General features: G+C 42.2%; 1 protein-coding gene across 1 annotated transcript; it reads left to right on the top strand.

The window, feature by feature from the left end:
* Nucleotides 1–2474: 2474 nt before the first annotated feature.
* On the top strand, nt 2475–23388 carry LOC110498667 (P2X purinoceptor 3-like). Its single transcript, XM_036954369.1, has 12 exons — nt 2475–2913; nt 3371–3506; nt 5807–5878; nt 6097–6166; nt 6432–6525; nt 14040–14117; nt 14256–14397; nt 16257–16393; nt 21746–21839; nt 22019–22084; nt 22400–22477; nt 22864–23388. The coding sequence occupies exons 1-12, from the start codon at nt 2792–2794 to the stop codon at nt 22984–22986; spliced, it is 1212 nt and encodes a 403-aa protein (XP_036810264.1). The 5' UTR covers nt 2475–2791; the 3' UTR covers nt 22987–23388.
* The last annotated feature ends 39 nt before the right edge of the window (nt 23389–23427 follow it).

The raw sequence follows: 23427 nt of genomic DNA, 5'->3' as shown, positions 1-23427 counted from the left end.
TTTGGAACAATGAAGAGGTGACTCCGGGATGCTGGCCTTCTAGAAAGAAAGGAAAAAGCCATATCTCAGACTGGCCAATAAAAATAAAAGATTAAGATGGGAAAAAGAACAGACACTGGACAGAGATATGGCTTTCTCTTTGCAGCTCTGCCTAAAAGGCCAGCATCCCGGAGTTGTCTCTTAATTGTTGACGTTGAGACTGGTGTTTTGCGGGTACTATTTAAGGAAGCTGCCAGTTGATGTCTGTTTCTCACACTAAACACAAACTAAACACTAAACACAAACTTGTCCTCTTGCTTAGTTGTGCACCGGGGCCTCCCACTCCTCTTTCTATTCTGGTTAGAGTCAGTTTGCACTGTTCTATGAAGGGAGTATGACACGGTGTTGTATGAGATCTTCAGTTTCTTAGCAATTTCTTGCATGGAATAGCCTTCATTTCTCAGAACAAGAACAGACAGACGAGTTTCAGAAGAAAGTCTTTGTTTCTGGCCATTTTGAGCCTGTAATCGAACCCACAAATGCTAATGCTCTGCATACTCAACTAGTCTAAAGGCCAGTTCTATTGCTTCTTTAATTAGGACAACAGTTTTCAGCTGTGCTAACATAATTGCAAAATGGTTTTCTAATGATCAAATAGCCTTTTAAAAGGATAAACTTGGATTAACTTGTACAACGCGCCATTGGAACTCAGGAGTGATGGTTGCTGATAATGAGCCTCTGTAAATCCTACGTAGATATTCCATAAAAAATCAGTGTCTACACTGTATTTCTGATCCATTTCATGTTAGTTTACTGGACAACATTTTTTGCTTTTCTTTCAAAAACAAGGACATTTCTAAGTGGCCCCAAACTTTTGAACTGTAGTGTAGACCTTTGAGTTCATTTTATTTTTACAGGGACAGTACACATTAATCAACGTTTCAGTAAAAGTGCCGGTTTTAGCCAGCCGGCTAATTTTCAACCGTAGTCCCTGGGCAGGTTATTAAAAACAATTACAATGTAGACAATCATTGAGCAGTGAGCACACACAGAGCAACATAGGACAAGCAAGACATAGCATACAGACAGAGCAACATAGGACAAGCAAGACGTAGCATACAGACAGAGCAACATAGAACAAAACAACTCTGGAATGAAAAAGCGCTGTACAATTCAAATGTATTATTATTATACTGTATACATACATCTAACATCCAGAGATACTGCCTTAATCTCTAGTCTAGTATCTTTCAGTCCATGGAAGAGCCCTATATAAATACAATCAATTATTATTCATTTTTTAAGGGCTACTTTTCAACCTTATTCATTATCTCCGGCACCAAACCATAGGTGAAAACAGAGCATGGTTATAAAAGAAAGGAAGAAAGGCTCTGGAAAATGCTTCTCTGTGACATCACAGGGTAGGATTAAAAGGAAGACAAACAGTGATTTTCAAAACATGCAACGTGTTTCTAGCTAGAGGGAGGGTATTTTCTTGTTCCCCACGCCACCGTGAAAGTCACCGTTTTTAAAATATTAAAACTTTGAATCCTAGTTTTTTTTTTAAACAAAATGTAGAAATAGACCGTTTTCACATATGTAGACACTGGTATTGTGCTGGAGATAATGAAAATAATGCCGAAAAGTGGTGGAGCCCTGCATTAGGTGATATGTTCATCTTTCAATGAGCATGGTCAAAGACAAGGGGTTGAATTCCAAATGACGCCCTATTCCCTTCATAGTGCACTACTTTTGACCTATGGACCCTGGTCAAACGTGTTATATAGGGAATAGGGTGCCATTTGGGATAAAGACACGGTTGAAACATCGGGTGAAATCGATATATATATGAAATTGTATCTACAACATACATACAGTAGCATGCAAATCGCTATGGTCATGGACTTCTAGACCTCAGGTTAAGGACCAAAGACAACAGATGAGGAAATTAACCATCAAGGTTACTGCTCATTGAATGTTAGTGTGTGCGTGCGTTGTGTCTGTCATTAACTGTAATGGGGATTGTATTTTACTTCAAACTCCAGTTTTGGTAATTTTACTGAGGATGCTGACAGACTGACTGGCACCACTCAGGAAATGAATCTCCTCCTCCTTAACTCTCAAGTCTTTTCCTCATATTTTAGTGTGTGTGTGTGTGTGTGTGTGTGTGTGTGTGTGTGTGTGTGTGTGTGTGTGTGCGCGAGCATTAGGGGAAGCAGAAGAGGAGAAGGAAAGATAAAGGGGTTGAGAGTCAATCTGGTAAGTGGAGGGGGGGAAAGCAGAGACAGAAAGAGAGAGGGGGAGGGAGGGAGGTAACGAGAGAGATGGAGAGAGGGGGGTAAAGAGAGAGAGATGGAGAGAAGGGGGGTGAAGAGAGATGGAGAGAGGGGGGTAAAGAGAGAGAGATGGAGAGAGGGGGTAAAGAGAGAGAGATGGAGAGAGGGGGTAAAGAGAGAGAGATGGAGAGAGGGGGGTAAAGAGAGAGAGATGGAGAGAGGGGGTAAAGAGAGAGATGGAGAAAGCGGGAGGGAGAGTGTAAGGATGTTTACCATTTCACTACTTCAGCAGCGACATTGAGGTCCGTTATTTGGACCTTTTTGAAAGAAGCGAAGAATAGGATCAGGTTGCTTTTTTGGAACAAATAGCAGTGTTTTAGTATGTATGGAAACCAACACATCTTGAGATTTGTCTTTTGTTTTGGGGGGTCAGCTAAGTCACACACACTGTACACACTCTCCGAAGAGGCATTCTGTGGATTGTTGGCTGTGACACGTTGAATTTATTGGGTGTTGCGGGTTGCCTCAACGCCAGGATGTGGACGTGTATCACGGACTTCTTCACCTATGAGACCACCAAGTCGGTGGTGGTGAAGAGCTGGACCATCGGGATCATCAACCGCGTCGTACAGCTCCTCATCATCACCTACTTCATCGGGTCAGTACTATCGCTCCATCACTCACATTCTGGATCTCCCAGTGAGAGGAATTGGTTGAAAGACGTCTTTTCAACGTCTTTCCTTTGGAGAAACGGGAAAAAGTCTCCGCACACTTCCAGTCAGACGCACATTTCTCATTATAAAGGCTGTGCTTTATGTATTTTCAACGTCTTTTCAACGTCTTTTCAACGTCTTTTCAACGTCTTGTGCTTATGGAGCTGATTCTATTGTTTGTTAATTAGAATCTCTTTCAGCCCAACAAAGGGCAAGTCTTTAAAGACTCATAGATCATTCATTATTGCTCTATACGTGACAGAAAGAGAAGGGAAACTGTGATTGAATGATTTTCCCATTATGTTATATCGACCCCTCTCTCTCCACCCCCCCCCCCCCCCCCCCCCCTCTCTCTCTCTTATTCTCTCTCCTTCTTCCTCTCCTCTCCTGCACCTCTCTCAGGTGGGTGTTTGTGCATGAGAAGGCGTACCAGATCAGAGACACGGCTATAGAGTCGTCTGTCATGACCAAAGTCAAAGGCTTTGGACTGTACAACAACCGAGTCATGGACGTAGCTGAGTACGTCACCCCCTCTCAGGTAACACACGCAAACATCTGTACTAGAGGTCGACGGATTATGATTTTTCAACGCCGATACCGATACCGAAGGAGGACCAAAAAACCAGATACCGATTAATCGGCCGATTTAAAAAGAAATGTAATTGTAATAATGGCAATTACAACAATACTGAATGAACACTTATTTTAACATAATATAACACATCAATAAAAAAACCTTTAGCCTCAAATAAATAATGAAACATGTTCAATTTGGTTTAAATAATGCAAAAACAAAGTGTTGGAGAACTAAAAGTGCAATATGTGCCATGTAAAAAAGCTAATGTTTGAGTTCCTTGCTCAGAACATGAGAACATATGAAAGTTGGTGGTTCCTTTTGACATGAGACTTCAATATTCCAAGGTAAGAGGTTTTAGGTTGTAGTTCATATAGTATTTATAGGACTATTTCTCTCTCTATACCATTTGTATTTCATATACCTTTGACTACTGGATGTTCTTATAGGCACTTTAGTATTGCCAGTGTAACAGTATAGCTTCCGTCCCTCTCCTCGCCCCAGGAACACCATCCACAACAGCCACCCTCAAAGCAGCATTACCCATCGCTCCACAAAAGCCGCGGCCCTTGCAGAGCAAGGGGAATAACTACTCCAAGTCTCAGAGCGAGTGACGTTTGAAACGCTATTAGCGCGCACCACGCTAACTAGCTAGCCATTTCACATTGGTTACAACAGCCATTAGGCTGATAGGCTTGAAGTCATAAACAGCGTTGTGCTTGCGAAGAGCTGCTGGCAAAATGCACGAAAGTGCTGTTTGAATGAATGCTTACGAGCCTGCTGCTGCCTACCATCGCTCAGTCAGACTGCTCTATCAAATATCAAATCATAGACTTAATTATAACATAACACACAGAAATACGAGCCTTTGGTCATTAATATGGTTGAATCTGGAAACTATCATTTCGAAAACAAAAAGTTTCTTATTTCATTGAAATACGGTACCGTTTGGTATTTTATCTAACGGGTGGCATCCCTAAGTCTAAATATTCTTGTTACATTGTACAACCTTCAATGTTATGTCATAATTACGTAAAATTCTGGCAAATTAGTTCGCAATGAGCCAGGCTGCCCAAACTGTTGCATATACCCTGACTCTGCGTGCAATGAACGCAAGAGAAGTGACACAATTTCACCTGGTTAATATTGCCTGCTAACCTTGATTTCTTTTAGCTAAATATGCAGGTTTAAAAATATATACTTCTGTGTATTGATTTTAAGAAAGGCATTGATGTTTATGGTTAGGTACAGTCGTGCAACGATTGTGCTTTTTTCGCAAATGCGCTTTTGTTAAATCATCCCCCTGCGTTGCATCGATTATATGCAAAGCAGGACACGCTAGATAAACTAGTAATATCATCAACCATGTGTAGTTAACTAGTGATTATGATTGATTGATTTATTGTTTTTTAAGATAAGTTAAGTTTAATGCTTAAGATAAGATAAGTTTAATGCTAGCTAGCAACTTACCTTGGCTTCTACTGCATTTGCGTAACAGGCAGACTCCTCATGGAGTGCAATGAGAGGCAGGTGGTTAGAGCGTTGGACTAGTTAACAGTTGCAAGGTTGAATCCCAGAGCTGACAAGGTAAAAATCTGTCTTTCTGCCCCTGAACAAGGCAGTTCCTAGGCCTTCATTGAAAGTAAGAATGTGTTCTTAATAATTGACTTGCCTAGTTAAATAAAGGTGTAAAAAAATATATTTTTTTAAATCGACTTCCAAAAATACCGATTCCCAATTGTAATGAAAACTTGAAATTGGCCCTAATTAATCGGCCATTCCGATTAATCGGTCAACTTCTAATCTGTACGTGTGCATGCGCACACACAGACACGTACTGTAGGTACCCAAGCACGCACACACACAACTATTGATTATGGTCTGAGATATTTGGATTCCTTATGTGTCAGTTAGGCAAGTCAGTTAAGAACAAATTCTTATTTTCAATGACAGCCTAGGAACAGTGCCTGTTCAGAACGACAGATTTGTACCTTGTCAGCTCGGGGATATGAACTTGCAACCTTTCAGTTACTAGTCCAACGCTCTAACCACTAGGCTACCCTGCCGCCCTATTAACAAATTCCTTGCCGATTTGTTAAAAGCTCTTTAAACATCACTTAATACTTGACTAAATGGATACCAAATATTGATACTGAGGTATGTGTGGATTATGACATCAGGTTTGATGTGCTGGTCAATGGAAATGGGAGTGTTTTTGATGCTGTGTGTGTGTGTGTGTGTGTGTGTGTGTGTGTGTCTGACAGGGGGCCTCTGTGTTCTGCATCATCACTAAATTCATCACCACAGAGAACCAGGTGCAGGGATACTGTCCCGAAGTGAGACCACTCACACTTACTCTACCATTGGCCTTCTGTTGTCTCCCCCCCCATATGTTCTCTCTGTCTCTCTCTGTTTTTGTCTGTCTGTCTGTCTGTCTGTCTGTCTGTCTGTCTGTCTGTCTGTCTGTCTGTCTGTCTGTCTTTGTGTCTCTTTGTGTCTGTCTGTCTCTCTGTCTCTGTATTTTACTCTAACGTGTATTATGTGTGATGCACAGAGTGAGATGAAATACAAGTGTACGCACGACAACAACTGCACTAGGTTCCTCAACAAGCCTGGAGGAAATGGTGAGGTTCTCTACTTTTTCTGGATCAATTCACATCCTTTTCTTATTGTCTTTCCTTCAGAGGATAGAAGATGTTACAGAATTTGCAAAACAGTTGCTTCCAGAATAATGGTTTGGTCTTTGTCATTTATTGTCCCTATCCGTCCTCCCCCTTTCTGTGTCATATATCCTTTCTTTCTTTCTTTCTGTCTTTCTTTCTTTCTGTCTTTCTTTCTGTCTCTCTCTCCCCTACCTCTCGCTCTCTTTTCCCTACCTATCTTCCTCAGGTCTTCCAACGGGCAGGTGTGTACATTTCAACGACACCCTCAACACCTGTGAGATCAGAGGCTGGTGCCCCGCGGAGATCGACTACATCAAGACGTGGGTAACCGTGTGTGTGCGTGTGTATTTGTATTTGCCAAGGCAGCAGCTACTCTTCCTGGGGTCTGGCAAAATAAAGGCAGTTATATACAATTTTAAAAACATTACAATACTAAGTGTGTGCCCTCAGGCCCATTTTCCACTAACACATATCTACAACGCAAAATCCATGTGTATGTGTGTGCATAGTGCATATGTTATCATGTGTGTGTGTGCATGTGTCTGTGCCTATGTTTGTGTTACTTCACAGTCCCCGCTTTGGAAATATTTAGGAGTAACTTATTCCTCCTACCCATTCCAAAACTAACTGCAGCTCTTTGTTACGTTTTACAGTAATTTCAGTCACTGTAGTAGCTGACGTGTATAGTGTTGAGTCATCTGCATACATAAACACACTGACCTTACTCAAAGCCAGTGGCATGTCGTTTGTATTGATTGAAAAAAGCAAGGGGCCTAATCAGCTACCCTGGGGAATTCCTGATTCTACCTGGATTATGTTTGAGAGGCTTCCATTAAAGAACACACTCTGTGTTCTGTTAGACAAGTAACTCTTTATCCACATTATAGCAGTGGGTGTAAAGCATAAACACATACGTTTTTCCAGACACAGACTATGATTGATAATGTCAAAAGCTGCACTGAAGTCTAAAAAGACAGCCCCCACAATCATTTTATTATCAATTTCTCTCAACCAATCATCAGTCATTTGTGTAAGTGCCGTGCTTGTTGAGTGTCCTTCCCTATATGCATGCTGAAAGTCTGTTGTCTATTTGATTACTGTGACATAGCAATGAATCTGGTCAAACACTATTTTTTCCAGAAGTTTACTAAGGGTTAGTAACAGGCTGATTGGTTAGCTAATTGAGCCAGTAAGGGGGGCTTTACTATTCTTGGGTAGGGAATGACTTTAGCTTCCCTCCAGGCCTGAGGGCACGCGCTTTCTAGTAGGCATATGAATATGTGACAAATAGGAGTGGCAATATCATCCGCTATTATCCTTAATAATTTTCCATTCAGATTGTCAGACCCCAGTAGCTTGTCATTGTTGATAGACAACAATAATTTTTTTCACGTCTTCCACACTGACCTTACGGAATTCAAAAGTACAATTCTTGTCTTTCATAATTTGGTCAGATATACTTGGATGTGTAGTGTCAGCATTTGTTGCTGGCATGATTCAATGAATGATGGAGCCGAGTTGGCTTTTTTCCCCAAAATGTCATATCAAGGTGCTCCATCATTCTTTACATAATTTATCTTTGTTTCATAGTGTAGTTTTTTAAAATTTAGCTTAGTCACATTATTTCTTCATTTGCAGTACGTTTCTCAATCAGTTGGGCTGCCAGACTTATTTGCCATACCTTTTGCCTCATCCCTCTCAACCACACAATTGTTTTATTCCTCATCAAACCAAGGGGATTTAACAGTTTTTACAGTCATTTTCTTAATGGGTGTGTACTTCTTAGTAACTAGAATAAGCTATTTCATAAATGTGTCAAGTGCAGCGTCTGGTTGCTCCTCAATACGCACCACAGACCAGCAAATATTATTTGCATCATCAACATATGAATCACTACAAAACTTGTTGTATGACCTCTTATACACTATATTAGGCCCAGCTTTTGGAACTTTGGTTTTCCTAGATATGACTTTTATATTGTGATCACTACATCCTATGGATTTGGATACTGCTTTAAAGCACATTTCTGCAGCATTAGTAAAGATGTGATCAATTGTTAATGAGTTCATTACTGTCCTGTTTGTAAATACCATGGTAGGTTGACTGACAACCTGAATCAGGTTGCAGGACCTGGTTACAGTTTGACGTTTTTTCTTGAGTTGGCAGTTTGATGAGTGCTAGTCAATATTTAAATCACCCAGAAAATATACTTCTCTGTTGATGTCACATACATTATCAAGCATTTCACACATATTATCCAGATACTGACTGTTAGCACTTGGTGGTCTATAGCAGCTTCCCACCAGAATGGGCTTTAGGTGAGGCAGGTGAACCTGTAGCCATATTACTTCAACAGTATTTAACATTAGATCTAAGCTTTACAGGAATGTGGTTCTTCATATAGACTGCAACACCGCCCCCATTGGCATTTCTGTCTTTTCGGTAAACATTATAACCATGTATTGCTACCACCGTATCATCAAAGGTATTATCTAAGTGAGTTTCAGAGATAGTCAGAATATATATATTTTTTATTATTTTTATTTCACCTTTATTTAACCAGGTAGGCTAGTTGAGAACAAGTTCTAATTTACAACTGCGACCTGGCCAAGATAAAGCAAAGCAGTGCGACACAAACAACAACACAGAGTTACACATGGAATAAACAAGCGTACAGTCAATAACACAATAGAAAAAAAAAAAAGTCTATATACAGTGTGTGCAAATGGCGTGAGGAGGTAAGGCAATAAATAGGCCATAGAAGCAAAGTAATTACAATTTAGCAAATTAACACTGGAGTGATAGATGAGCAGATGGTGATGTGCAAGTAGAAATACTGGTGTGCAAAAGAGCAGAAAAGTAAATAAAAATAATATGGGGATGAGGTAGGTAGATCAGGTGGGCTATTTACAGATGGGCTATGTACAGCTGCAGCGATCGGTTAGCTGCTCAGATAGCTGATGTTTAAAGTTAGTGAGGGAAATATAAGTCTCCAGCTTCAGCGATTTTTGCAATTCGTTCCAGTCATTGGCAGCAGAGAACTGGAAGGAAAGGCGGACAAAGGAGGTGTTGGCTTTGGGGATGACCAGTGAGATATACCTGCTGGAGCGCATGCGTGTTGTTATCGTGACCAGTGAGCTGAGATAAGGCGGAGCTTTACCTAGCATAGACTTATAGAGGACATGTAGCGAGGGCCAGCCGACTAGAGCATACAGGTCACAGTGGTGGGTGGTATAAGGGGCTTTGGTGACAAAACGGATGGCACTGTAATAGACTGCATCCAGTTTGCTGAGTAGAGTATTGGAAGCTTTTTTGTAAACGACTTCGCCGAAGTCGAGGATCGGTAGGATAGTCAGTTTTATGAGGGTATGTTTGGCGGCGTGAGTGAAGGAGGCTTTGTTGTGAAATAGGAAGCAGATTCTAGATTTAATTTTGGATTGGAGATGTTTAATATGAGTCTGGAAGGAGAATTTATAGTCTAGCCAGACACCTAGGTAATTGTAGTTGTCCACATATTCTAAGTCAGAACCGTCCAGAGTAGTGATGCTAGTCGGGCAGGCGGGTGCGGGCAGCGAACGGTTGAAAAGCACACATTTGGTTTTTATTAGTGTTTAAGAGCAGTTGGAGGCCACGGAAGGAGTGTTGTATGGCATTGAAGCTCGTTTGGAGGTTAGTTAACACAAAGAAGGGCCAGATGTATACAGAATGGTGTCGTCTGCATAGAGGTGGATCAGGGAATCACCCGCAGCAAGATATATTGATATATATATATATGATATATATGTATGCATATATATATGATATATATATATATATATGATATATGATATATACAGAGAAAAGAGTCGGCCCGAGAATTGAACCCTGTGGCACCCCCATAGAGACTGCCAGAGGTCTGGACAACAGGCCCTCCGATTTGACACACTGAACTCTATCTAAGAAGTAGTTGTGAACCAGGCGAGGCAGTCATTTGAGAAACCAAGGCTGCCGATAAGAATGTGGTGATTGACAGAGTCGAAGGCCTTGGCCAGGTCGATGAAGACAGCTGCACAGTACTGTCTTTTATCAATGCTGGTTATGATATCATTTAGGACCTTGAGCGTGGCAGAGGTGCACCCGTGACCAGCTCGAAAACCAGATTGCACAGCGGAGAAGGGATTCGAAATGGTCAGTGATCTGTTTATTAACTTGGCTTTCGAAGACTTTAGAAAGGCAGGGCAGGATGGTTATAGGTCTATAACAGTTTGGGTCTAGAGTGTCACCCCCTTTGAAGAGAGGGATGACCGCGGCAGCTTTCCAGTCTTTAGGGATCTCGGACAATACGAAAGTGAGGTCCATGAATGACATGAATGTCATCTGTTGCAAGCAAGTTATTGACTTCATGGACCTTGTTTCTCAGGCTGCATATGTTAATATGGGCTAATTTTATAACTTTTCTGGGTTGCTTGATTGTTTTTAATGCTTTACTGGGAAGCTTATCAGAAGTAGATTTGATAGTGCAGGGTGAGCTGCACAAAGTGGTCTTCCTACTAGGGTACACCGCTTCAAGGCTAACAGTGTAACTCTGGTTCATAGGCTCATTATTACTGCATCCAATAGCTGTAGGGTTAACAAAGGTATTCAGGGCAATTAGGGGGACATCAATTAATTTACTTACATTGTTTCTGCCAATGCCTTTATGATAATGTACATTTAATGCAGCATTATGACATCTCAATGGTAGGGATTAGCTGATCTGGTCTTGGGTCATTGATAAGTCATTGTTTCAATGCAGGAGCCAATATGATTCGGATGGACTCCGTCATTCCTGTAGTATCTTCTGTTTCCAGAAGGTGTCAACGTTATCTATAAAAGTGACTCAAGCAGAGCTACAATAATATTTTTGCCAGATGTGTAAGGCCAGTAGCCTGCTGAATCTTTCACACCCAACAATGGTACTGGTCCTGAAACGATTGGCTGTTCTTTTGAGTTTTTTAAAGCTAAAATCATGTCCTGTATTCGTGCTCCTGGGTAGCACAGGGTTTTTGCCTTGGGAACCAAGATGTTTCATAAAGCTGCTTATGGTGACAGCTGGCGATGTCTCTCACGCAGTCTCACAGTCTGATGAGGGTGGGAGCTCCGAGAATCTGAACTTGAGGTAGAAGTCACCGGAGAGGGAGACAGAACAGAGGATGAAGACCCAGGTACCTCCGGATCCGATCTTGAATGGGAAGCCCCCCAAGGAAGAAGGTGCCGGAACCTCTGGATCCAGGGCGGCAAAGCTGTTTCTGGTCTGTGTCAGGTCCGGGCTCAACATCTCCAAGAAGACCCCTGTTGCCAGAGGACGCTGTCTTCGACTTCCACGTCGGGTGATGTATCTACATGGCTGGTTGGTTGGGTCGAGAACAGCTCTGTTCTCCAGGGAAGGGGGAGACACCTTCGGGGATGGAACCCTGCTGAGCACCGGCCAGTCAGCTGTGGAGAGCCAACAACGCGGCGACAATTCCAAATCACATTTATTATTCACATACACGTGATTATATGTTATTGCGGTTGAAGCGAAACGCTTGTGCTTCTAGCTACGACAGTGCAGTAATATCTTACAAGTAATATCTAACAAATTACACAACATATACCCAATACACACAAATCTAAGTAGGAATGAATTAAGACTATATACATATGGACGAGCGATGTCAGAGCGGAACGTACTAAGATACAGTAGAATAGCATAGAAAACAGTATATACATATGAGATGAGTAATACAAGATATGTAAACATTATTAAGTGAATGAGATACAGTAGAACAGTACAGAAAACTGTATATACAGTTGAAGTCGGAAGTTTACATACACCTTAGCCAAATACATTTAAACTCAGTTTTTCACAATTCCTGATATTTAATCCTAGTAAATATTCCCTGTCTTAAGTCAGTTAGGATCACCATTTTATTTTAAGAATGTGAAATGTCAGAATAATAGTAGAGAAAATTATTTAATTCAGCTATTTCTTTCATCACATTCCCAGTGGGTTAGAAGTTTACATACACTCAATCAGTATTTGGTAGCATTGCCTTTAAATTGTTTAACTTGGGTCAAATGTTTTGGGTAGCCTTCCACAAGCTTCCCACAATAAATTGGGTGAATTTTGGTCCATTCCTTCTGACAGAGCTGGTGTAACTGAGTCAGTTTGTAGGCCTCCTTGCTCACACACGCTTGTTCAGTTCTGCCCACACATTTTCTATAAGCTTGAGGTCAGGGCTTTGTGAGGGCCACTCCAATACCTTGATATTGTTGTCCTTAAGCCATTTTGCATGGAAGTATGCTTGGGGGTCATTGTCCATTTGGAAGACCCATTTGCGACCAAGCTTTTACTTCCTGACTGATGTCTTGAGATGTTGCTTCAATATATCCACATCATTTTCCAGCCTCATGATGCCATCTATTTTGTGAAGTGCACCAGTCCCTCCTGCAGCAAAGCACCCCCACAACATGATGCTGCCACCCCCGTGCTTCATGGTTGGGTTGGTGTTCTTCAGCTTGCAAGCTTGCCCCTTTTTCCTCCAAACATAACGATGGTCATTATGACCAAACAGTTCCATTTTTGTTTCTTCAGACCAGAGGACATTTCTCCAAAAAGTACGATCTTTGTCTCCATGTGCAGTTGCAAACCGCAATCTGGCTTTTTTTTATGGTGGTTTTGGAGCAGTTCTTTCTTGCTGAGTGGCCTTTCACGTTATGTCGATATAAGACTTGTTTTACCATGGATATAGATACTTTTGTACCTGTTTCTTCCAGCATCTTCACAAGGTCCTTTGCTCTTGTTCTGCGATCGATTTGCACTTTTCACACCAAAGTACGTTCATCTCTAGGAGACAGAACAAGTCTCATTCCTGAGAGGTATGATGGCTGTGTGGTCCCATGGTGTTTATACTTGCGTACTATTGTTTGTACAGATGAACGTGGTACCTTCAGGCGTGTGGAAATTGCTCCCAAGGATGAACCAGATTACACCTCCAATTGACTAAAATGATGTCAATTAGTCTATCAGAAGCTTCTAAAGCCATGACATAATTTTCTGGAATTTTCCAAGCTGTTTAAATGCAGTCAACTTAGTGTATGTAAACTTCTGACCCACTGGAATTGTGATACAGTGAATTATAAGTGAAATATTCTGTCTGTAAACAATTGTTGGAAAAATTACTTGTGTCACGCACAAAGTAGATGTCCTAACCGACTTGCCAAAACTATAGTTTGTTAACAAGACATTTGTGGAGTGGTTGAAAAACGAGTTTTAATGACTCCAACCTAAGTGTATGTAAACTTCCGACTCCAAATGTACACACGAGATGAGTTAAAGTGACGCGTGTTCCATTCCACCAGAACAGAGCGGCGTCCGGCTACTGGGGTGGAAGAAAAATGAAAAAGTACAAGGGAGTGGATTCCCCAGTAGCTTGTGTGGGTTTGCTACTTGCTTGCTAAGAGTAGCCACTTCGCTCCTATAGTCCTCCGCAAGCAAGCAGTTGCTGCATTGAAAGTCAGCGTGGTCCACGTTGTCCTGGAACAAAGCAAAGGTAAACACAGCTCCTGCAGCACTGGAAACGTTTAATAGCGACCTCAATTTGAGACCGCCGAGCCAGCTAGTCTAGCTCGGCTTCCATGTCTCTACCCCTCTGCGGAATCCTGAGGGATCCTGGGACAGACAGCAGCGCTCCGAGCAACTAAGCCCCAACAGAGCCGCAGGATCCAAAATCAAACAAAAGTATATAAAAACACTGACAGCTTTACAAAAACAATAAACCGAGATCTCTCGTTCAGATGAATGAACACAGTTTTCTTTCTGACCTTCCCTCAGGCATCCTATGATGGAGGTGGAGAACTTTACCATCTTCATCAAGAACAGCATCCGTTTCCCCCTCTTCAACTTCACCAAGTGAGGAGGATGATGATGATGATAATGATGTTGATAATGATGTTGATGACGATGATGACAAAGATAATCATGTTACAACTCTAACTGGTCCCCTGTCTCTCCTGTGTTTATATGTGTGTGTGTGTGTGCGCATCTCAGGGGTAACTTCCTGCCCACCATCACCCCTCAGTACATCAAGGCGTGTAACTTTGACCATGAGAACAACACCTACTGTCCCATCTTCAGGGTGGGGGATGTCATCCGCTATGCACACCAGAACTTCACCACGCTGGCACAGAAGGTATGGTGGTTCACTCCCAGGTATATATCCATACTAGTATATTAACTTGACATACAGTGCATTCAGTAAGTATTCAGACCCCTTCACTTTTTCCACATTTTGTTATGTTACAGCCTTATTTTTAAACAAATTAAATTGTTATTTTCCCTCATCAATCTGCACAAAGCAAAAACAGGCTTTTGGATTTTTTAGTAAATTTTTTAAAAATATAAACAACTGAAATATCACATTTACATAAGTATTCAGACCTTTTACTCAGTACTTTGTTGAAGCACATTTGGCAGTGATTACAGCCTCAAGTCTTCTTGGGTATGATGCTACAAGCTTGGCACACCTGTATTTGAGGAGTTTCTCCCATTCTTCTCTGCAGATCCTCTCAAGCTCTGTCAGGTTGGATGAGGAATGTCACTGCACAGCTATTTTCAGGTCCCTCCAGAGATGTTTGATAGGGTTCAAGTTCGGGCTCTGGCTGGACCACTCAAGCCACTTCTAAGTTGTCTTGGCTGTTTGCTTAGGGTAATTGTCCAGTCCTGAGCAGAGGTCCTGAGCAGTCTGGAGCAGGTTTTCTTCAAGGATCTCTGTAGTTTGCTCAGTTCATCTCCCAGTCCCTGCCACTGAAAAACATCCCTACAGCATGATGCTGCCACCACCATGTTTTACCGTAGGGATGGTGCCAGGCCAAAGAATTCAATCTTGGTTTCATCAGACCAGAGAAGCTTGTCTTTTTAGGTGCCTTTTGGCAAACTCCAAATGGGCTGTCATGTGCCTTTTACTGAGGAGAGGCTTCCGTCTGGCCACATAAAGGCCTGATTGGTGGAGTGCTGCAGAGATGGTTGTCCTTATGGAAGGTTCTCCCATCTCCACAGAGGAACTCTGGGGCTCTGTCAGAGTGACCATCGGGTTCTTGATCACCTCCCTGACCAAGGCCCTTCTCCCCTAATTGCTCAGTTTGGCCCGGGTGTCCAGCTATAGGAAGAGTCTTGGTGGTTGCAAACTATTTCCTTTTAAGAATGATGGAGGCCACTGTGTTCTTGGGGACCTTCAATGCTGCAGAAACGTCTTGGTACCCTTTGGTACCCTCGGAGCTCTACGGACAATCCCTTCGACCTCGTTGCTTGGTTTTTGTTCTGACATGCTCTGTCAACTGTGGGACCTCATATAGACAGGTGTGTGCCTTTCAAAATCATGTCCAATCAATTGAATTTACCACAGGTGGACTTCCAATCAAGTAGTATAAACATCTCAAGGATAATCGATGGAAACATCGCAAAGGGTCTGAATACTTATGTAAATAAGGTACTTCTGTTTTTTTTAAATATATATAAATTTACAACATTTTTTGCTTTGTCATTGTGGTTATTGTGTGTAGATTGAAGAGGGGGGGAAAAAAGATTTGATCCATTTTTGAATAAGGCTGTAATGTAACAAAATGTGTAATGAAGGAAGGGGTCTGAATACCTTCTGAATGCACTGCATTACCATCTGAACGTGACCATCATTACCACCTGAACGTCGGCGGCACCTTAATTGGGGCGAACAGGTTCTTATTCATGACTGGAGTGGAATCAGTAGAGTGGTAACAAATACATCAAACACGTGGTTTCCAGGTGTTTGATGCCATTTCAGTTGCTCCGTTCCGGCCATTATTAGCAGCCTCCTGTGATTTCTATCCACAGTTATTTCCATCCATACTAGTCTTTTTATATACTCACATATTATGCTCTCTTTCTCTCTTTTCCCTACCCGTCGGCTGTATTCACTCCTTCCCCTTTAGGCTACATTCAAATGCTGTCTTTTTCCCACTCATAAAGTAACAAATGAGAGAGATTTTCTAAATGTATGTCAACCCCTTCCTACAGGGAGGGGTGATAGGTATAAAGATTGGCTGGATGTGTGACCTGGACCAGTCAGAGGATGAGTGTAACCCTTCCTACTCCTTCACGCGGCTGGACGCCATGTCGGAGAAGAACAGCGTCTCCCCCGGGTACAACTTCAGGTAGCCATGACCTCTGACCTCTAACCTCTGGCCTTTGGAGAGTGAGCCCCGTAGAGATACATAGAGATATCTTGATGAATATAACCAGTTTTTGCATGGACATTGCCATTGAGGGCTTACACCATTTTAAAGTACCGGTAGTCAAATGGGTGGGGATTCCTATGGGTTGGGAGTGATCAGTCAACGATCAGAGCATCGTCTTCTTCTTCAAACTGGGTTGCCTATGGGTAGTAAATGGCTTTAAGCTAGATCAGTGATTTTACCGTGGCACAACTTGATGGAAGAAAAATTAGGTCTGACACCTAAAATGTCCCTATTAATTGATTTAGTGTAAATTAACTCTGTCTTATCTGATCCAAACTGCAAGTCATCTACTTCTGTGACAAACATAATTATAGATTAAAAATTGGGTTTATTTGAACTATTTTCATAGTTCCTTATTCTTGATGATACATTTTTCTGATACCCCTTAATGAGCACCCCGCGAAAATGTGCTGGAAGGATTTTTTTTGTAGCTCTGATAAAATAGCTGCTGAAGATCATTCATTTTGAAAGGGTTGGGTTTAGAGACATTGGTTTTCTGCATTGTAAAGGTGCAACCAGGAACACAAAACCACGCTCCATATCTTTCTATGTCAGAGGCTGTGGTACAGGTAAGCCTAATCAGACGTGCATGTGCTAATGGTTCTCAGTCACAGGCAAAGTAAAATTATAAAAAATGACTTTGCTCCTGATGCGTGACCTTCAAATGATATAAAGGTAACAACAGCCTGAGCACATGGGACTTGAAACAAGGTGCCATTCAATGTATTATCTGAGCGGCACTGGTGCTCCCAAGACAGAATTCCATGTGCATTTCACAGGTCACGTATATTCAAAAAAAATTGTGTTCAAAAAATTATCCAGATTAGGAAAAGTTTCGCGGCATACCTGAGTTCCTCAAGGCTCACCAGTTGAAGACCACTGAGCTAGATCACCACCTAGTGGCTACAACAAATGAATGACACGCAAGATTTGGTTCAGGACTCAGGGAGGAGGTAAGGGCACTCGGAGTGTGTTGTGAGGAAAACAACCTCTCACTCATGTCAATAAAACAAAGGAGAGGATCGTGGACTTCAGGAAACAGCAGAGGGAGCACCCCCCTATCCACATCGACGGGACAGTAGAGGAGAAGGTGGAAAGTTGTTCTGCAGTTATTCTGTTATTCTGCGTACACATCACAGACAAACTGAAATGGTTCACCCACACAGACAGAGTGGTGAAGAAGAGGCTGAAGAAATTTGGCTTGTCACCTAAAACCCCCGCAAACTTTTAGAGATGCACAATTGAGAGCATCATGTCGGGCTGTATTACCGCCTGGTACGGCAACTGCACCGCCCTCAATGGGTCATGGGTCAGACCACAATTCCAGTGGATCAGAAGTTTACATACACTAAGTTGACTGTGCCTTTAAACAGCTTGGAAAATTCCAGAAAATTATGTCATGGCTTTAGAAGCTTCTGATAAGCTAATTGACATAATTTGAGTCAAATGGAGGTGTACCTGTGGATGTATTTCAAGGTCTCCCTTCAAACTCAGTGCCTCTTTGCATCATGGAAAAATCAAAAGAAATTTCAGAAAAATAATTGTCTGGTTCAAGTCTGGTTCATCCTTGGGAGCAATTTCCAAACGCTTGAAGGTACCACGTTCATCTGTACAAACAATAGTATGCAAGTATAAACACCATGTGTGTAACGACTCTCCTCTTCGTCTGATGATGAGGAATAGGAATCATCGGACCAACACGCAGCGTGGTAAGTGTTCATCGTAAATTTAATGAAATGAACTGAACACTGAATGACAAAAACAACAAAAGAGAATGAACGAGACCGAAACAGTTCTGTCTGGTACAGAATACAAAGACAGAAAACAACTACCCACAAACACAGGTGGGAACAGGCTACCTAAGTATGGTTCTCAATCAGAGACAACGATTGACAGCTGCCTCTGATTGGGAACCATACCAGGCCAAACACATAGAATTCCCACCCCAACTCACGCCCTGACCAAACCAAAATAGAGACATAAAAAAGGAACTAAGGTCAGGACGTGACAATGGGACCACACAGCCGTCATAACGCTCAGGAAGAAGACGCGTTCTGTCTCCTAGAGATGAACGTACTTTGGTGTGAAAAGTGCAAATCAATCCCAGAACAACAGCAAAGGACCTTGTGAAGATTCTGGAGGAAACAGGCACAAAAGTATCTATATCCACAGTAAAAGTCCAATATTGACATAACCTGAAAGGCTGCTCAGCAAGGAAGAAGCCACTGCTCCAAAACCGCCATAAAAAAGCCTGACCACGGTTTGCAACTGCATATAAAGGCAAAGATCGTACTTTTTGGAGAAATGGCCTCTGGTCTGATGAAACAAAAATAGAACTGTTTGGCCATAATGACCATCGTTATGTTTGGAGGAAAAAGGGGGAGGCTTGCAAGCCGAAGAACACCATCCCAACCATAAAGCACAGGGGTGGCAGCATCATGTTGTGGGGGTGCTTTGCTGCAGGAGGGACTGGTGCACTTCACAAAATAGATGGCATCATGAGGATGGAAAATTATGTGGATATATAGAAGCAACATCTCAAGACATCAGTCAGGAAGTTAAAGCTTGGTCGCAAATGGGTCTTCCAAATGGACAATGACACTAAGCATACTTCCAAAGTTGAGGCAAAATGGCTTAAGGACAACGAAGTCACAAAAGATATTGGAGCGGCCATCACAAAGCTCTGACCTCAATCCTATAGAAAATTTGTGGGCAGAACTGAAAAAGCGTGCGCGAGCAAGGAGGCCTACAAACCTGACTCAGTTACACCAGCTCTGTCAGGAGGAATGGGCCAAAATTCACCCAACTTATTGTGGGACGCTTGTTAAAGGCTACCTGAAATGTTTGACCCAAGTTGAACAATTTAAAGGCAATGCTACCACATTTTTATTGAGTGTTTGTAAACTTCTGACCCACTGGGAATGTGATGAAAGAAATAAAAGCTGAAATAAATAATTATCTCTGCTATTATTCTGGCATTTCACATTCTTAAAATAAAGTGGTGATCCTAACTGATTTAAGACAGGGAATTTTATGTCAGGATTAAATGTCAGGAATTGTGAAAAACTGAGTTTAAATATATTTGGCTAAGGTGTATGTAAACTCCCGACTTCAACTGTAGGTGCTCTTTTTGTCCAGGTGGAAAAGGGCAGTGTGGAGTGCGGTTGAGATTGCATCATCCGTGGATCTGTTGGGGCGGTATGCAAACTGGAGTGGGTCTAGGGTATCCAGGAGGATGCTGTTGATGTGAGCCAGGACCAGCCTTTCAAAGCACCTCATGGCTACCGGCGTGAGTGCTACAGTGTGGTAATCATTTAGGCAGGTTACTTTCGCTTCCTTGGACACAGGGACTATAGTGGTCTGCTTGAAACATGTAGGTATTACAGACTCAGTCAGGAGAGGTTGAAAATGTCAGTGAAGACACTTGCCAGTTGGTCCGCGCATGCTTTGAGTACATGTCCTGGTAATCCATCTGGCCCTGCGGCTTTGTGAATGTTGACCTGTTTAAAGGTCTTGCTCACATCGGCTACCGAGAGCGTTATCACATGGTCACGAAGAACAGCTGGTGCTCTCGTGCATGCTTCAGTGTTGCTTACCTCGAAGCGAGCATGAAAGGTATTTTGCTCGTCTGGTAGGCTCGCGTCACTGGGAATCTCGCATCTGGGTTTCCCTTTGTAGTCCGTAATAGTTTTCAAGCCCTGCCGGTGTAGTAGGATTCAATCTTAATCATTTATTGACACTTTGCTTGAGGGCATGAGGGCATAGCAGGATTTCATATAGCCATCCGGATTTGTATCCCGCTCCTTGAAAGTGGCAGCTCTAGCCTTTAGCTAGATGCGGATGTTCAATGGCTTCTGGTTGGGATAGGTCACTGTGGGAATGCACTTATTGATGAAGCCAATGACTGAGGTGGTATACTCCTCAATACCATTTGATGAATCCCAGAACATATTCCAGTCTGTGCTAGCAAAACAGTCCTGTAGCGTAGCATCCGCACCATCTGACCACATTCGTATTGAGCGAGTCACTGGTACTTCCTGTTTTAGTATTAGCTTGTAAACAGGAATCAGGAGGGTGGAATTATGGTTGGATTTGCCAAATGGAGGGTGGGGGAGAGCTTTGAATGCATCTATGTGTGTGGAGTAAAGATGGTCTAGAGTTTTTTTTCCCCCTGTGGTTGCACATGTGACATGTTGGTAAGAATTTGGTAAAACTGATTGAAGTTTGGCACCGCTTCTGGGAGAGTATTTTCTTGTTTGCTTATGGCCTTATAGAGTTGATTGAGTGCAGTCTTAGTGCCAGCAGTGGTCTGTGGTGGTAAATAGACAGCTATGAATAATATAGATGAGAACTCTCGTGGTAGATGGTGTGGTCTACAGCTTATCATAAGGTACCTCAGGCGAGCAATACCTCAAGACTTCTTTCATATCAGCACCAGCTGTTATTGACAAAGACACACACCCCCACCCCTTGTCTTACCAGATGTAGCTTCTCTGTTCTGCCGGTGCATTGAAAATCCCTCCAGATCTATAATGTCTGTGTCGTCGTTCAGCCACGACTCGGTGAAACATAGGATATTACAAGTCTTAATATCCCGTTGGTTGGATAATTGTAATCATAGGTCATCCATTTTATTTTCCAATGAATGCATGTTAGCAAGTAGAATTGATGTTAATGGGAGTTGTCGCTCGCCTACGGATTCTCAAAAGGCAGCCTGATCTGCGTCCTCTTTTCCTACGTCTTTTCTTCAAGCCAATGACGTGGACCTGGGCCTTCTTCCCGGGAGAGCAGTATATCCTTCTCGTTGGACTCGTTAGAGGAAAAAGCTTCTTCCAGTCTGTGTTGTGTAATTCCAGTTCTGATGTCCAGAAGTTATTTTCGGTCATAAGAGACAGTAGCACCAACATTATGCACAAAATAAGTTGCGAACAATGCAAAAAAAAAAATAACAAAATAGCACAATTGATTACGGGCATGTAAAACGTCAGCCATCCTCTTCGGCGCCATTTTCCAAAATCGAAAGAAAATTATGTACATTTTACTCCATACATTTTTCCTGACAACCAAAAGTACTAATTGCATTTGGAATGCTTAGCAGGACAGGACAATTGTCTAATTCAGACACTTATCAATAGAACATCCCTGGTCATCCCTACTGCCTCTGATCTGGCGGACACACTAAACACATGCTTTGTTTGTAAATAAGGACTCGGGGTAGGATTAACTGTCAACCCATGTCCTTACACTCTGTCCATGTTGTGCTGATAGGTATGCTAAGTACTACAAGATGGACAATGGGACAGATTACCGTACTCTGCTGAAGGCCTATGCCATCAGGTTTGATGTGCTTGTCAATGGAAATGTGAGTGATTTCAATTTGTGCGTGTGTGTGTGAAAACATGTCTGTGGTTTGCATGAGTCTAATTGCCTATGTGGGTCCATGACTGTTCTACATATATGTGTTGTTAGATGGGGGGGGGGGGGGGGGGGGGGGTCGTGTGTGTGTTTACTTCTGTAAAGTACTTAACTTGTTTCTTACAGGCAGGGAAGTTTAACATGATCCCGACTCTGATCAACATGGTAGCTGCCTTTACGTCAGTTGGAGTGGTGAGCCCTTCTATTCAGTTTCTACTTTCTATCCACACCGTCTCTTGGCTAGTTTTAAATTAAAACATGTCCTTTCCACCTTCAGTCTCTTAACTTTGTAATAATATTATCCAGTCTCTTTTAGGCTAGTTTGAAAATGTATCTGTGCCGTGTGTGTTCCTGTCTTGCCAACAAGTTATTTCCAGGAAAATAAAGTTATTCTTATTTTCTACTCTCTTCTCCTTTCTTCTCTCCTCTCGTCGCCTCATTTCTTCAATTCCTTTCTATTCTATTTTAAAACCTTGTTTTTTTTTCTCTGCCTTGGATTGGTTGCAGGGCACCGTGCTTTGTGACATCATACTCTTGAACTTTCTGAAGGGAGCAGAGCAATACAAGGCCAAGAAGTTTGAGGAGGTAAAGTTTGAGGCAAGACACCAACCCTGCTTACTGTGATATAGATATTTATCTTAATAACCAGTGTCAGCCTTTGCAAGCCTGGGGCCGCATCTCAGAGTAGGAGTGCTGATCTAGGATCAGCTCACCCCTGTCCCATTACCTTATTCATTGTAATCTAAAAGGAAAGACTGATATTAAATCACTAAGCCTTCTCTGAGAAGTTGATACATACAGCCCAGAGGAATAGTTTAAACTAAGTGGCAAATCCTAACTTCCACTTAAATCATGCATTGATACCAACTGGAGACTAAGTGAAAATGTGCTCCTGATGTTCTTCAAGTGTATACAATTCAATAAAGTAATCTCATCTCTCTCTCTCCCCCAATCTACCATTACTCCATTAGGTATCAGACACGCAGATCGAGAACTCCTTATCCAGCAATGGGCTCTATCGGAGTAGGGAGTTCATTGGAGTAGAGAAACAGTCAAACGACTCAGGGGCCTTTTCCATTGGGCAATACGGCTAACAGACAGCCAATGGAATGGAGTGTTTGAGGGGAAAGGGGTTGGGTGGTGGCAATTTGGGACGTTTGTAGGTTTAGGGTGATATTGCCCATAGACCCTAATCTTGGATCAGTTTAACATTTCCCCCACAAATGGTTATGGTGAGGATTGGGGAAGGGGAAACTGATCCTAGATCAGAGAATGCATATATGTATGGCATTGTAATATCCCTAATATTTCACATGAACCTGTAATTTACCTGTAATATTGTCATGGTGGAGGTTGTATGTGTAATCCTTAACTTTGCATGTGACCCTGCATGTGACCCACCATGGGCTATCGTATTTGAACTCCTACCTCTACAAAGTATTAAAGTCTACCCACAACTTCAATAAAATTATATCACTTAAATTTGGTTCTGCTTGGATTCTGCCAGAGGCTCAAATCCTGCTGGAAACAGACAA

This window comes from Oncorhynchus mykiss, chromosome 19, assembly GCF_013265735.2.
Source record: "Oncorhynchus mykiss isolate Arlee chromosome 19, USDA_OmykA_1.1, whole genome shotgun sequence".
NCBI classification, from domain to species: Eukaryota; Metazoa; Chordata; class Actinopteri; order Salmoniformes; family Salmonidae; genus Oncorhynchus; species Oncorhynchus mykiss.
This window is presented reverse-complemented; position numbering and strand designations above follow the sequence as displayed.